The sequence below is a fragment of the Lycium barbarum genome, chromosome 9 (assembly GCF_019175385.1).
Source record: "Lycium barbarum isolate Lr01 chromosome 9, ASM1917538v2, whole genome shotgun sequence".
Classification (NCBI taxonomy): Eukaryota; Viridiplantae; Streptophyta; class Magnoliopsida; order Solanales; family Solanaceae; genus Lycium; species Lycium barbarum.
The window spans coordinates 1,139,864-1,156,456 of NC_083345.1; the positions used below are offsets into that span (position 1 = coordinate 1,139,864).

Sequence of the window (16,593 nt, forward strand, 5' to 3'; positions counted from 1 at the left end):
CTCAACTTTTGTCGATGTGACATTTTTTAAAAAGTTAAATCCTTATTTAATATAAACTCACTCAATTTTACCATTTAGTGACCCGCTATCCAATGAATTTAGGGTAGGGTTTGATGAGGATGTCTGTGAATTGATCAGTAGTGTAAATTTTGTAAAGCAGAGATTAATATAGTAATTTTGAAATAATCACTACTTCTTGGATCCTGAACTAACTAAGTGAATTGAAACGTTGATATCGATGTGGCATTTACTTTTCCCGCAATCGCTACGAACTTCTTATGGTATTCTTTGTAACATTCAAGCTGCTTGCTCAAGGAAATTGTATTCTGAATACATCATAAATGAAAAGAAGATCAAAGGTACAACTAGACTCGGTTGATTTGCATAATATTTTGTGAATAGAATGTTTAAATTTCCTTGAAGAACTGTTACTAGTTGCAAATAGCTTAGCAGTAGTGTCATAGTAACCAGATGAACTTGAGGCAAAATTTTAAGGCCTGAGTAGGGAGGAGAATCCAGCCACGTTACCAGTAAAAAATTACTAGTAAAATTTCAGTCCTTAGTGTTTTGTTATAAAAATTTGGATAGCGGGTCGGTTTAGTGGGGCGGATCACTAAATAGTAAAAAATGTGGGTTTATATTAAATAAGAATTTAACTTTTAATAAAATGCCACGTCAGCAAAAGTTGACTAAAATGAGTTGAGTGACTTTTTTGTTACAAAGATGAAAGTTGAGTGACTTTCCGGTTACAAAACAAAGTTAAGTGACTTTTGTGTTACAAAGATGAAAGTTGAGTGATTTTCTTGTTACAAAACAAAGTTAACTGTGTTTTGTGTTACAATTACGATAGTTGAGTGATCTTCTGAGAAATCAACTCCACCGAAAAATATGTACTCTTTTTACAGGGTTTTGCCCCGTGTAAACTAATTAATACTCATAAAAGAAGCATGATTTTTGCTATTGGAATATTGACAATTTGACAGTATAAAGACATGTGACAGAGGAGTTTAGAAAATATCGCAAGACACATAGGAAAGAAGAGGGAGATAAACATAGAGCATACTTATAACATCAACCCTTAAACCTCTTGTTACCTGAACCATAGTTTATGAACATTCTACAATGACTATATATATTTCGGTAACACAAAAGTTAAATAAACATAGACGCTTAAAGAAACATAACTTTTAACATTTAAGTTTACAATTTCCAACAAAAAACATGTGTCGTTGTATTATAATGTATGGTGCGCAAAACTCTATCGTGCAGCGTTCCAAGTTGACAAGGGTGGAGTATCAGAGTTTTTATAATCATAAGTAGTTGCACCAGAGGCATCTCTTTCACCTTTGACTGCATCAGCTGAAGCAATGGATTCAAGCTCCGCCATATCTTTTGTATTTAAATTAATTGACAAAGCTCCGATATTCTGGTTGAAGTTTTCGATCTTAGTGGTACCTGGCATTGGCAGATGTAGCATATGGTCAATCTGTTCAACTTCCAGTATTTTCATCACGAATATATTTGAAAAATCAATTTAAAAGTTTGAACTCATCAAATTTTAAACTATGGAATCGTCTTAGGTACCTGGGATGGGGCACACATCATTTCCTTGGTGGTGAACCCACGCTAAGGCTAGTTGAGACGGCGTGCATCCCTTCTTGGTTGCCATTTGGCAAATTCTCTCGTACAAGATCTTGTTATGCTCAAGATTCTCGGCTTGAAACCTTGGGATATGCTGCAAAATCAATATTACATTATATACAGTATTAATACAAGTTATTGTTGTGCTCATGATTCTCGGCTTGAAACCTTGGTATATGCTGCAAAATCAACATATTATTTTACTTCTATAATTCTGATCATTATATCATCTCAAAAGCATATCTTATTAACAGCTAAATCAAGTGAAACTATTGCAATACCTAGAGAGGAAGCATATTCTATCATAAGTTATCATCTGTCAATTAAAATAGAGGCTAAGTACAAAAATAGAATTTACCTTGATTGGTCAAGGCATGATACTTAAAAGACACTATCACCAGATCATTAAAACTCAAATACTTGGTCACCAGCGAACAATATCCTAATCAACTTACTTATCCAAAATCCTTTTCCTATCTGTTGAAGTCTTAATTAAGTATATTAAAGTGCGCTCTCTCTAACAGATCAAGCTTTTAAATAAGATGGTCACACACTTCAACACGGTATTAGAGCAAATAAGAAGTCCTAACAGAAAGAATTTCGAGCACTTGGTGCATGAAAAAGAATCAAGCCCTAAAGAGTGTTTTCTCGAACAATTTAAATTTTTAGATAAGATGGTCGTGCAGTTCAACAATTTTCTAATATATAACTCGTCTACAGATTTACAAAAAAAAAAAAAAAAAAAAAACTTCAAACCTTCCGAAAGTCTTCATTCGACAAATCCTCGAGCAGTTTTGGACCTGATGACAGAAATCCTTTTCCTAAGGGACTGTATGCTACAATTCCAATTCCAAGCTCCCTACAGAATTAAAATTTAGTCATGAGGAGTGTTACATTAAGGACTAAAACCTGTGCTTTTAGACATTAAGTGAAAGTTTAACAGGACGAATGTTTAACCTGCAAGTAGGAATTATTTCTTCCTCTACATCTCTTGACCACAGAGACCATTCTAATTGAACTGCTGTTATTGGATGAACTTGGTGCGCTCTCCTGATGGTCCCTGCTGAAGCCTCCGAGAGACCTATATATTTAATTTTACCCTCTTTAACCAGCTTCTTAAGTTCTCCCATCTTGAAAACAAAACGCAAATCATAAAAAGATAATAAGTTGCAAACGACAAGCATAATGGACAAAGATACCGAACAAAATTGATGAAACTCAGAAACATTGCTTCATAAGAGAGTAGGAAAAACAGGATGCTTTAAGCAGAATCCAAGATTAAACAAATAGTCAGGGCTTAAATATTGACTAATTCAGCCAGTTTAACAAGTTAAACTGACAGTCACATCATTGTATTATGTATACAAACATTAAAGAAAAAAAGCGTTAAAGAATAGTAGGGTCGTCGATCATGAAGGAAAACAATCACATGCCATTTGCCAAAAACACGAATCACGTTGTAAAGATTAACAGTCTATGATCATACCTGTTACAAAAGACTCTCTCAACACATTTCCTAGAAAACTTTTGAAATTGTCAACATGAATTCAACTAGTTAAACTGGTAATGGCTATTGTAAGAAAGGCTATTATGTATTACCTTGCCTTAACAGTCATTTATTTCAGGACACGAGATGGTAAAAGCTTAAATTTTTGTCTTAATCAGGTTAGTTTAAAGAATAGAATATGCCTTTTGTTGCTCAGAAAATCTAACTTAAATGAGATTTTGATAATTCCTTCGTGTTCAGGGCATACTCTGCTAGTTGAATACTACATAATAAGATAAATTATCATTAGATTAGTATCAGTTCTTCTTGATAAATTTAATAGAAAGAATGAACAGAAACATTCTAGTCCTCTTTTCAGTCTTTATAACATGACTAATTAACGCTGAAATTTAAACCATTTTGTGTCTACTAAATGAGCCACTAAAAATCATTGTACCATAGCAAGTCAATCATCTTATCCTCTATAACTAAAAGTTAAGTTATATGCCCAGATGATGGAAGAAATATTTACATAATTAGGTAACTTAGAGGGCTATCATTAATAAACTGCTATGATAAGCATTAATCAGTAACCTGATAAATATAGTACTAAAAATTTGCCATCATATCTTATATTGCTAGTGTATATAACTAACCGTGATTTCGATTGGCACGTGCGTGTCAATCCTATGCTGATAGTACAAATCGATGCAATTAACATCAAGTCTCTTTAAGCTGGCCTCACATGAAGCTCTAACATAGCAGGGATCTCCAATTATCTCTATTTTCCCATCTGCAGAACTAATTCCAAATTTCGTTGCTAACTCAACTTGTTCTCTCATCCCTCCCTTTAAAGCCTGTCACAGTTATATAATAAACGTTAATCAACAAATTTCTAAAACAGTGTTAAGATTATTTTACTTTAACTTTCCATTGTACACTTAATGAGAAGCTTTCATACCCACGCAATTGTTACAACATATTTAAGACCACAAGTTTCGGTATGGATTGCTTTAAGACCACAAGTTTAAGACCACTAGCCACTTTCCAGCCATGTCTTTAAAAAATAACCACTGTTATGGAAAATTACGCATGATATTGGAATTAACTACTCCCTCTATCCCAATTTATGTGATACAGTTTGGATTTCGAGAGTCAATCTTGTTTATTTTGACTGTGAATTCGAACATACAATCTTTAAGTTTTTTTTTGAATAATTTACATATTTAGACATCACAATATAATTAATACTTTAAAATATTTAAAGGATATACGAATAAATTGCGGTAAAAATTTTCTTGTTTGATTCTCGCAGTCCGAACTATATATCACAAATTGGGATAGAGAGAGTAGTTGCCAGATATAGAAAATGATGTATTCTGTTAGAACAACCTAAAGAAAAATAAAAACACAGAAATTGAAACAGATAGATTAATATTCAAATTAAAAAACTAAGAGTCTGTTTGGATGGTCTTATAGCTTTTGACTTATCAGGAAATTCTAGCTCATGGCCTATTTTTGCAATTTTGGCTTAAAAACAAATGCTTACCATCATTTTTTTTTATTTTACTTAAACGCTACAGAAGTGGTTAAAACCTATTTTGGCTTAGAGGAACCTAAAATAAGCCAATCCAAACAGGCTCTAAAATGGAAATTAAAGATCATAAGAAACAGAGCAATTACGTACCTTGCCTATGAGGATTTCGTTGGTGTAAGGGACATATATATCAGAAGTATCAAGAAAAGTGATACCAGAGTTAATGGCATGGTGAACAAGTTTGATCATTTCATATTCAGGTTTTGGGGGCCCATAAAATGCAGACATACCCATGCAACCCAGTCCTTGGGCAGATACTTCAAGGCCTTGTGAACCCAGTTTCATTCTTGGCACTTTTATTCCCTCTTTAGCCATTGATGAATGAAGAAAACAGAAACAAAAACAAAACAAAAAAAACAAAAAAGAGAAACTGGGTGCGTTGTGTGTATCTGCAGGATAGAAGTGCTGATGTTTATATAATGGAGTTGGAGAGTGGATGCGGATTTAGAATTTAAACTTGAGGGACTTGCTATTTGACTAGATATATGCATTTAAGGAAAGTGTGTTACTATTTTTTTTAGATGGACTGAAAAAGAAAAGTGCGTCATACAGAATGTGACAAATTGAGTATTATTTTTACATAATGATGGTATTTAGACCAGCTTAAGCGCATCATACAAAGTACGTGTTACCTTTAATCAGTATAGAGACCGAGTAAGTTTGTCTATCAAGGCCCACGCAAATGATTTTTTTCTGCTTGAATTTGAATTCTGATCTTCAACGATTTTCATCCGCTTCATTGATGAATATAATACACCCCACCATTGAGTTCTTAGCATTAAATGTTTACATAATTTTCTATGTTCATTGAACTATGTTTCAAAGGGTCCATCTTGTGGACTTGCTACATGAAGAGAGTCAAATAAGTAAAATTAATAGCCAGCCATTTACATGCAAGCACGTGAACAAAAGAGAGCAAATTCAATTGTTGGGTGCTAGCTAGTTTTAATTCTTTTGTTTTCCTTATATTCATGAAGTGTTCAATTTAGAAAATTTGTAACACCCTCTAGCTATTTTAATTGCCACTTTCACTAGTATATCTTTGGATTTGTCATGCGTGAAAATTTTGAAACATTTCCTACAAGATTCAAGAATTTCAGTATTTCACGTTATCGTACACAAAATATTTTTCATATGTCCATCTCAGTCATTGGTAAAGAATAGATTGCACTAGTAGATTATCAGTGTCGTCAATTTTACATGCCTCTCTTAGTTTGGCTAGCACTCATTGAAGCTAGAACAAATCTTGGAAGATCAAAATCCAAGTCACTTATGGGCAAAAAAAAAAAAAAAAAATTCACTTATCTTAGTCTTGATGGACTGAGTTGCCCAGCATTTTTGCTGACAAACAATAAATTGAAAATAGCGCAATCTGACTAAATTAGTGTTTGGACATGTGATTTCATCTCATGAGATGAAATCCAAATCATCCAAAAAGGCATGATTTGGGATTATCATGATTTTAGAATTTTTAAATGTAAAACTTGACCCATAAATTTATATTTTGTAAAAAAAAAAAGATCCATAAATTGGTAGATATTTTTAACAATAACTCTCACCAACCATTTACCAACCTCATTAACTTCTACCAAGCGTTATTTATGTTCGTACCATGTGGGGAGATTATATTAAAGAGTAGTTAAGTTACTATTCACGTTAAATTTTCATTTTTATTGAACTAAAGTTTGATCAATTGATGTTGCATTTTTTAAAAAGGTCTTCTAGCAGCGTATTAATTTTGTTAAGAACTAGAACTTGCTCATTTGGTAAGATTGTATAAAAATTGGGAAAGTTTTGATAGTTTTCACAACTTGGGAGTTTTTATGTCTATAAGAAAAAATGCAACTTAAGAAATTCAAATTGCATATCCAAACATGAGTTCATCTTATGGTTTCAAATCATGTCCAAACGGCTCCTAAGACACCACAATTCTCCAAAATATTTACAAGCAAAACAAACTAAATTGAATACAAAGCAATATTAATTCCTAGTGCTTTACTCCACAAGTAAAGCCTACCAACAGAGTCATGAGTTTATTGTTCGAACCATCTTAAGGTCATAACTCATAAGTGGAATGATAGTTTGAAACTGAAAAATACCCTCTATTACACAGTACATAATACAGCAAAAACTCAACATACAGAGACACTAATTACATACTCTCATGATGCATAAAAGAAAAAGTCAAGTCAACTTACACAGACACTAATTACATACTCTCATGATGCATAAAAGAAAAACTCATCTCAACACAACACACTTACACACAGACACTAATTACGCAATTGCATCATTATGTAGCCTTCCATTGAGTGCTTAATATATACACGGGATTTGGCAAAAACTTATTTATTCATGTAAACCTGTAGATTACCAGCTAAATCCATCTCCAGGCTCCAAGAATAATACTCCCTCCATCGCATAATATGTGTCAATCAAAAAAAATTGTCCCATAATAAATGTCATCTTAGAAAATCAATACATAAATTGATTAGCTTTTTCCAATTCTACCCTTAGACAAAAAGTTACAAGTTAAAGTACTCCCTTCAGATAAAAAAAAAAGAGTCCACTTAGCCTTTTTTTCTTGGATAAAAAAAAGAGTCCACTTAGCAAATCAAGAATTAATTAATCTTGTTTTTCCATATTTGCCCCTATTAATTGTGATATAATCAAATTCTAATGCCTATTTAATTGGGGGTAGTTTAGTCAAATTACCTAGCATTATATTTTTGTTATAAATTTATAAAAGTATTATTCTACTTATAATATTAATAAACTTAAAATAAGAATCTATAAATACATAGATTAAATAAATAAATATTATATATAATATAAAAATGTATTACATAAATGGAGGATTGTAAAAAATAAGGGTGAAATAGTCATTGCATAGGATAAAGGGGGGGAGAATCTCTATTGTTCAAAGTTGAGGGGGGAATTTGATTTTCAAAGTAAAGTTGGGGGTGGAAATGATGTTCACCCGTGTGTATATATGGAGAGAGACAGAAACAAGTAGTTTTGAGTGAATATTGCAATGTTTGATGTTCTAAAATGACACTAACAAAGGTATTACTTTATAAAAATAGATTATGTTAATTCATTAAAATATAACCACTAATTTCAACATTTTCACCAAGTGACTCTTGTTAAGGACAGTTTCTTTGTCCAGCTTTATGTTGTGTAGTTTTAATGGAAAAAGTATTTTAAGATATTTCTATATACTTAAAAAAACAAATTAATAATAAGTCATCCTGGTATTAACACGACTTCAATTTGCAAATGGTCAAATATACCTTTCTACTTTAGTTTATTGGCTAACTTTGTCCTCCGTTAGCCAAAGTGATCAATTATATCCCTCTATTAGCCAAAGTATTCACTTATACCCTTAAGTGGATGGAAACCCCTAATTCAGCCAAAATTACTCATTTAATTAAAAATACCCATGCCCCATATTATAAACCCCCCCCCCCCCCCCGACCCACAAAAAATAATTTCACCTCACCCAAATATATCCCTTTAAAGTTTTAAAACATTTTAGTCTATTTCAAAAAGTGGGAAGGGCTTGCAACCGTTGAGGGCATGAAAACTTTTTAGTTTGAGTAATAGCAAATCCACATTTGAGTTTGAGTAAGTTGTTAATACATGAGTGATTATTATGTAGCAAAGAGAGATGATTTATTTTGCACAAATGGTACCTATTGCTAGCTGATAGTAGATATGACAGAATTCTTGCACTTTTGAGTTCGAGTAATAAGTTATTAATGGATGGTTGCAATCTAGCCAAAGGAAAATGATTTATTGTGGACAAAATGTTGTCAATTCTTAGCAGATAGCATATATGACAAAATTCTTGCACTTTTGAGCTTGACTAAATTATTAATACATAGATGGTTGCTATTAGGCATTAGCCCAAAAAATTGGCCAAGGCGCTGCCAATTGGTGAGTCCGGAGCTAAAATGGCGTATTTTTGCAGCTATTAGCTTAAAATAGTATGCTTTTTTTTTTAGACCAAAATAGGTATTTCGTTGGATAACCAACGAAGTACCCACACACACTGTTCCGGTGCCGAATAAATTGTTGCATTCGCTACACATGTAGCGAAATGCAACAATTTTTTATTTATTTTTTTGCATTTCGTTGTGCAATTCACGAAATAGGTTTTTTTTTTTTTTTGTTGCAATTCGTGAAAGAAACTGTGTGTGCATGCAATTGACCTCATTTTTTAGTGAATTGCATTTCGTTGTGCAATTCACGAAATATGCTCTTTTTTTTTTTGCAATTCGTGAAACTAATGAAAAAATTTGTTTTTTTTTTTTTGCATTTCGTGAATTGGTCAATGAAATAGACTTTTTTTTTTTGCATTTCGTGAATTGATCAACGAAATAGGTTTTGTTTTTTGCATTTCGTGAATCAATGAACAAAATAGTTTTTTTATTTTATTTCGTACATCTAAAAACGAAATTGGAATATAAATATATATATATATATATATATTTATTATTATTTTTTTGTATTTCGTTGATATACCAACGAAATAGGAAATTATTATTTTTTTATTTTTTTTTACATTTTGTGTATTAAAAAACGAAATAGGATAAAAAATATTATTTCGTTCATATAAAAACGAAATTGGAATATATATATATATATATATATATATATATATATATATATATATATTCGGTTATATTCCAATGAAATAGAAAATTATAATTATTATTTTTTTTGCATTTCGTTTATATTCCAATGAAATAGGATAAACATTTTATTTTATTTTTGTATTTCGTTTATATAAAAACGAAATAGGAAAATAATTGGAATATTTTTTTATTATATTTCATTCATATATCAATGAAATAGGATATATATATATATATATATATATATATATATATATATATATATATTGTATTTCATTTATATAAATAACATACCTATTTGCATGTACAAGAAAAAATATCAACTCGTAATTACAGCAATTAAAATCACAAAATTCAAAAATAATATAGTTTTTCCTTTTTTTTTTAAATTCACTTTTTCGTGTTTTTTTTTTTAAGTTTCCTAAAATAAAATTATGAAAATATAAATTTTTTAACTTTATAAAAAGTTATGATAATTTATAAAGTGGATTTTTTTAAAACAAGCGTGTTTAAAAAAAAAAAATTATGTTTTGATTAAAAAATAACACGCTTGTTTTATTTGGAAACTTTAGGTTTAAGTGTTTTATTTTTTAATCAAAACATAACTTTATTTTGAATATAATTCTAATTCAATTAGATAAAAACATAGTTAAAAAATATAGGAGAAAGAGTAGTTATAAATTGGTGAAAGAGTAGTTGTAAATTGGTGAAACATTAAACAGTCATAAATTTGCGCTCGGATATCCGATTTATGCATTTTTTTTTTTTTGCATATTTTTTCGAGATCTAGCAGCGCAAACGGCCGTAAGGCGGTTTGGTCGGGGCGATTTTCTAGAAAACCTCTTTTTTCCCTTCCAATTTTAATTTTCCCCCAAATTGGCGGGAAATTTTTAATTTTCTTTACTTATAATATGATGATGCACAATAGACTTCAACATAAAAATTTCGGAGTAATGTAGCTGTGAATGTCAATTTCACTTATGTGGTTTCAATTTTTGAAAATAAAGTTGACTAATTTTCTCGACGTATAGGATAAAACTAATTTTTTTTATCCTATTTCGTTTTTAATACACGAAATGCAAAAATAAATAAATTATAATTTCCTATTTCGTTGGTATATCAACGAAATACTATATATATATATATATATATATATTCCAATTTCGTTTTTAGATGAACGAAATAAAATAAAATAAAAACTATTTCGTTCATTGATTCACGAAATGCAAAAAAAAAAAAAGCCTATTTCGTTGATCAATTCACGAAATGCAAAAAAAAAAAGTCTATTTCTTATTGGTCAACGAAATAAAAAAAAACAGTTTCTTTCATTAATTTCACGAAATGCAAAAAAAAAAAAAAAACAGTTTCTTTCATTAATTTCACGAAATGCAAAAATAAATAAATAAATAAAAAAGTCTATTTCGTTGATCAGTTCACGAAATGCAAAAAAAAAAAAATCTATTTCGTTGACCAATTCACGAAATGCAAAAAAAAAAAAAAAAAAAAAAAAAAAAAAAGAGCATATTTCGTGAATTGCACAACGAAATGCAATTCACTAAAAAAAATGAGGTCAATTGCATGCACACACAGTTTCTTTCACAAATTGCAAAACAAAAAAAACTATTTCGTGAATTGCACAACGAAATGCAAAAAAAAAAAAAATCGTTGCATTTCGCTACATGTGTAGCGAAATGCAACAATTTATTCGGCACCAGAACAATTTATGTGGGTATTTCGTTGGTTATCCAACGAAATACTCATTTTGATCTAAAAAAAAAAGCATACTATTTTGGGCTAATGGCTACAAAAATACGCCATTTTGACTCCGGACTCCCAATTGGTAGCTTACAGCAGATATGGCAAAATGCTAGCTGTGTTGTCAAGTTGTGCAATTAGTCATGTGTTATCCCTTTGCCATATGATAAACCTGAAAGTTGGAGTTAAAATAGTTACAATTTCTCATCTTAGTCAAGAGTTGCTTAGTAGCTACATTGCTTTACTCACTATATAACTTGAAATGCTTTAGAACGTAAAAGGGATACATTTGGGTGGGATGAAATTATTTTTTGTGGGTCGGGGCGGTATAATATGGGGCATGCATATTTTTAATTAAATGGAGAATCTTGGCTGAATTGGGGATTTTCGTCCACTTAAGGGTATAAGTGAACACTTTAGCTAACGGAGGGGTATATTTGATCACTTTGATACGGAGGGCAAAGTTAGCCAATAAATTAAAGTAGAGGAGTATATTTGACCCTTTTCCCTTTAAACAATACCTTCTGAACTTGAGAATTGAATTTTGAAATGGAAAATGGAAGGAAGAAAAACCAAAAAAGAAAAGGGAAGCCAACGCCAAATATCTAAGAGAAATAAATGGGCAGGAAAGAATATACCTCTAATATCTGTCACAAAACTCCAACAAAGAAATGATCTGTCAAAAAACTCCACAAGTACACAAATTGGAGTCATGAATTTATTTTCGAACCATCATAAGGTCATAAGTGGCACGATAGTTTGAAACTGAAAAATATACTCCCTATTAAGCAGTGCGTAAGACAGCAAAACTCAACTCAACTTCAACACAGAGACGCTAGTTACGCGATTGCATCATTATGTAGCCTTCCATGCTGAAAGGGGCGGCGTTTCTGAATTTTTGTAAGTATTCATACCAGGAATATACCTATCACCCTGGACTGCATTAGCTGACGCAATGGATTCAAGCTCCACCATGTCATCTGGTGTTAACATTATGGACAGAGCTCCAATGTTCTGATTGAAGTTTTCAATTTTGGTGGTGCCCGGTATGGGACACACATCGTTTCCTTGGTGATGTACCCAGGCCAAGGCCAGTTGAGAGGGGGTACATCCCTTCTTTGCAGCCATTTGACAAATCTGCTCGTACAAGTTTTTGTTATGCTCAAGATTCTCAGCCTGGAACCTTGGCAGATGCTGCAAAATCAAAGATCGACTTAAGTCCAAGGAAGATATGACTTAACTCTCCCACAATATCGCTTAGAAATAGAGGAAAACAAATAATAACACTAAACATCATGGAGGAGAGCATTGGATACCAATTCAGCAAATGGCGATATATATTGCAGGCAAAACTCTGTACACCAAAAACATGTAGAAGTATACCTTGTGCTGTTGGGCATCTATAAAGTCGATCAACAAAAGCTGATCCTTTCATCCAGTGAGCATGTATGTAAAACGCTATTACATAAAATGCTAGAAAGAAGCAAAGACGTAGAAACTTTCTATACTGGTAGAATGACCTTCACATATCATGCTGAGCGACCTACTCATCCAAGAACATGTCTTTTTTAACAGAACTGGACATTGCGTACATACATAAATAAACTCCCTAGTGAGGAAGCAAGTTCTTTTTAAATAGTCCATGTACATCTCTTCCATATAAGGGACAAGTGTGAAGTTCATACTTCTTGAATTTTGATACTCCTACCAACTATTGGAAGCTTTTAACCCTAGTAATATCGTCCATATCAATAGCTTAATAAATATACAATACAACTAAACATGATATCAATATGTTTGAAATCCGAAACAACAATGAAAACAAACAAACCTTTCGGTAGTCTTCATTTGACATATCCTCAAGCAGCTTTGGACCTGATGACAAAAAGCCCCGTCCTAGTGGACTGTATGCCACAATCCCAATTCCAAGTTCTCTAAACAGTTACCAGAAACCTAAATCAGGATTTCAATTTCCATAGATCTCAAACACGAAAAACTAACAAAAAGAAGAAATATACCTGCAAGTAGGGATTATTTCTTCCTCTACATCTCTCGACCATAGAGACCATTCTAATTGTACTGCAGTTATTGGATGAACTGCATGTGCTCTTCTAATTGTTGATGCTGAAGCCTCAGAGAGACCTATATATTTTATTTTACCCTCTTCAACCAGCTTCTTAAGTTCTCCAACCTAGTAAAACAGGATCTCAAAGGGATAAGAAACGCTGATTATTAACCATTTCAACCAATATGTGAAGACATAAAAATTTACCAACCCGACATAATTGGTCACCCTGAAAATGTATAAAGTGTATGACACAACTCTAAGAAAGGTTGATTAATAACCATTTCAACCAATATGTGAAGACATGATAATATACCAACCCGACTTATAGCCTGTTTGGCCAAAGCTTATTTCCCCCCCAAAAGTACTTATATTTTCAACAAGTGCTTATTTTAAAAAAAGTTAGGTGTTTGGCCAAGCTTTTGGGAGAAAATAAGTACTTTTGGGGAGTAGCAGAAGCAGTTTTTCAGAAACTAAAAAAATAGCTTTTGCCCAAAAGCACTTTTTTGAAAGTACTTTTGAGAAAAATACACATAGAAGCACTTTTTAAAAACTTGGCCAAACACTAATTGCTGCTCAAAAGTATTTTTTAAATTAATTGGCCAAACACAAACCGCTTTTAGCCAAAAGGACTTATTTGAAAAGTATTTTTGAAAAAAGTACTTTTTAAAATAAGCTGTTTTTAGAAGCTTGGCCAAATAGGCTATTAATGGGTCACTCTGAAAATGTAAAAAGTCTATCACACAACTCTTAAAAATCTATTAATACATGAATCAGTTAAACTGTCTAACTGGTTCATCAAGCTCGCAGATGTACGCTAACAGTCGCAAAAGTCTGAAAATGAGTGCAGTTACATCTACTTTCCCGTTCATCTCTGGATGTTCATTTCTTTCTGTCTTTCGTTGTTTCTTTCCTTCTTTTTTTAAAGCAGAAAGCCGTGGGGAATTTTGTTGTTGATTTGGATAACAAGGGCAATGATTTTACTCTAAGCATATGAAGAGCGTGAAATTAAAATCACATATTTGATCTGACACGCACCCAACAGCATTTTTGAATAGTCCAAGCAACATAGGTTACAACTACTAGATCAATTCCAAAATATTGCATTGAAATATTTAGTAAAAACATTACACATGTACTCGAATACTAAACAGAATTTCCTATTACAATCAAGAACATTTGTATATATAAATTACCACTACACATTTAATTATTTGATTTGATTTTAATAATACTACTCCCTCAGTAGCCATCCTCCGAGTAAGAGCAAATATTACATCATTTTCCCGAATAAATAAGCAGTAACTTCAAAGAGTTATAAACGGGAAAAAAGAGAACTAACCGTGACTTCAATGGGCACACGTGTATCAATTCGGTGCTGATAGTACAAGTCAATGCAGTCAACATCAAGTCGCTTTAAGCTAGCCTCGCATGCTGCCCTTACATAGGCTGGATGTCCATTCACTTCTCTCTTTCCTTCTGCTTTCTTTTCATCTCCTAAAACAATACCAAATTTTGTTGCTAACACTACTCGTTCTCTCATCCCTCCCTTCAAAGCCTACATGGATACATAATTATCAGAAAAGTGGTAAAAGCTAAAAAGTTCTCAGTTGCCTATGCAATGCATTGAGTAAAAATTAAGTGTGTGATTTAGTAGTTAATGAAGTCGATGCTACGATGCTAACTTTGGAAAGTTCAGTTCAAATCTCAGCTGAGACCAAAAAAAAAAAAATACAAGATGATTTTTTTCCATGTCTAAGCTTTGGTGTGTAGAGTCTTGATACCTATGCTAGTGAGAGGTAGTAGGACCCAGTGAAATAATCAAGGTACACGGAAGTTGATCTGAACACTACTATTATAAGAAAAAATCTATGCAGAGAACAGCGGAAAATACAACTTCATGACACTTTTGTTTCTGTGTACCTCGTACTAAGAAAAGAACAATCCAAAACAATGACTATTCGTGGAAAAAAGAAACAAGTAAGCTCGAATACTAAAAGTAGAAATCACACACAAAGATACAGGTTTGAAGAATCATGAACAATACTTCTTCCTTAAGGTACAACCTTTGAGGCTTAAGCATCTGAAACGCAGCACATTGTCAGGTGAAAACATTAAATACCTCATATTCAGAGACCAACCAAAAACAGAAAAGTACAAGACTTTAAGCTCTGAGAACAATCATATTTTGCATAAGTAAAAAAGTATACCAGCTCCAACACCAGTACTTAGCACTCACATACCAACCCCACCAACCAAAAATGGAAAAGTACAAGACTTTATGCTGTGAGAACAATCATAGTTTGTGTAAGTGGAGTAAAATTATCCAGTCAAATACCAGCATTTAGCAGTAAGTAACTAAGTACACAATCACACACCTCTTTACCAAAACACATAACCAAAAAGGTACAAGAATTAAAGCAGTAGGTACAACCATCCTACTACATAAACTCAAAGAATTAAATTCACAAAACAGAGAAAAAAAATAATAAGCACACAATCACATACATAATACCAAAAACCAAAACCAAAAAGGTACAACAAATCAAGCATTACGTACAACCATCCTACTGCACAAACTTAAAGAATTAAATTCACAAAAATGGAAAGAAAAAAAAAAAGTAAGTACACACAACCACATACATACCTCTACCAAAATCCAAAACCAAAACCAAAAAGGTACAACAATTAAAGCATTATGTACAATCATCCTACTGCATAAACTCAAACAATAAAATTCAGATACATGAAAAAAAAAAATTGGGGGAAAAGGGGAAATTAAGAAGTTGAATAGAATAGTAAGTACACAATCACACACCTACTCTACCAAAAGGTACAAAAATTCCAGCATTACGTACAACCATCCTTCTGCACAAACTCAAAAATTAAATTCACAAAAATCCAAAAAAAAAAATTAAAGCAATGTAATTAAGAAATTGAGTAGAATACTTTGCCAATGAGGATTTCATTAGTGTGGGGCCCATAGACATCAGAAGTATCCAGAAATGTGACACCAGAGTTAATGGCATGGTGGATCAGTTTGATCATATCGGGTTCGGGTTTGGGTGGCCCATAAAATGCAGACATACCCATACAACCTAGTCCTTGAACAGATACTTCAAGACCCTGTGAGCCCAATTTCATTCTTGCCACTTTTGTTCCCTCATTTGCCATTGTTGTCATTCAAGCTTAAGGTTATTACTCTGCAAATATATGGACTGTGGCGGCTGGTCGGGTTAGGACATTTAGACAATGATTATGGATTGTGACAAGGCCTATGTTTTTTTGGTACACACGTCACTAGAGATAATATAATTGGACCATAGACATGTTAGCATTCAACTGCCATTAAACAAAAATTCTTTTTTTGGGAAAAATATGTATTTTACCTTTTCAACTTGTCCGAAAA

General features: G+C 32.2%; 2 protein-coding genes across 3 annotated transcripts in view; both read right to left on the reverse strand.

Annotated features, from left to right (window-relative positions):
* Window positions 1–1,129: 1,129 nt before the first annotated feature.
* LOC132611109 (auxin-induced protein PCNT115-like) lies at window positions 1,130–5,489 on the reverse strand. Its single transcript, XM_060325521.1, has 6 exons — window positions 4,815–5,489; window positions 3,784–3,984; window positions 2,599–2,771; window positions 2,398–2,500; window positions 1,585–1,735; window positions 1,130–1,455 (listed from the first exon to the last, which is right to left on the reverse strand). Exons 1-6 carry the CDS (start codon window positions 5,037–5,039, stop codon window positions 1,259–1,261), a joined length of 1,050 nt encoding a protein of 349 aa, XP_060181504.1. The 5' UTR covers window positions 5,040–5,489; the 3' UTR covers window positions 1,130–1,258.
* A 6,210-nt stretch (window positions 5,490–11,699) lies between these two features.
* Window positions 11,700–16,593, reverse strand: part of LOC132608843 (auxin-induced protein PCNT115) — a 39,828-nt gene continuing 34,934 nt past the window's right edge. Inside the window, exons 1-5 of one of the 2 annotated variants that reach the window (XM_060322611.1) lie at window positions 16,134–16,580; window positions 14,527–14,742; window positions 13,138–13,310; window positions 12,951–13,053; window positions 11,700–12,313 (exon numbers count right to left, since the gene is read on the reverse strand). In XM_060322611.1, the coding sequence (XP_060178594.1) occupies window positions 11,975–12,313; window positions 12,951–13,053; window positions 13,138–13,310; window positions 14,527–14,742; window positions 16,134–16,367 (1,065 nt within the window). In that variant the 5' untranslated portion in view covers window positions 16,368–16,580 and the 3' untranslated portion in view covers window positions 11,700–11,974. Of the gene's footprint in view, window positions 12,314–12,950; window positions 13,054–13,137; window positions 13,311–14,526; window positions 14,743–16,133; window positions 16,581–16,593 lie in introns of those variants that run through there. The other variant, XM_060322612.1, reaches the window with a different exon arrangement.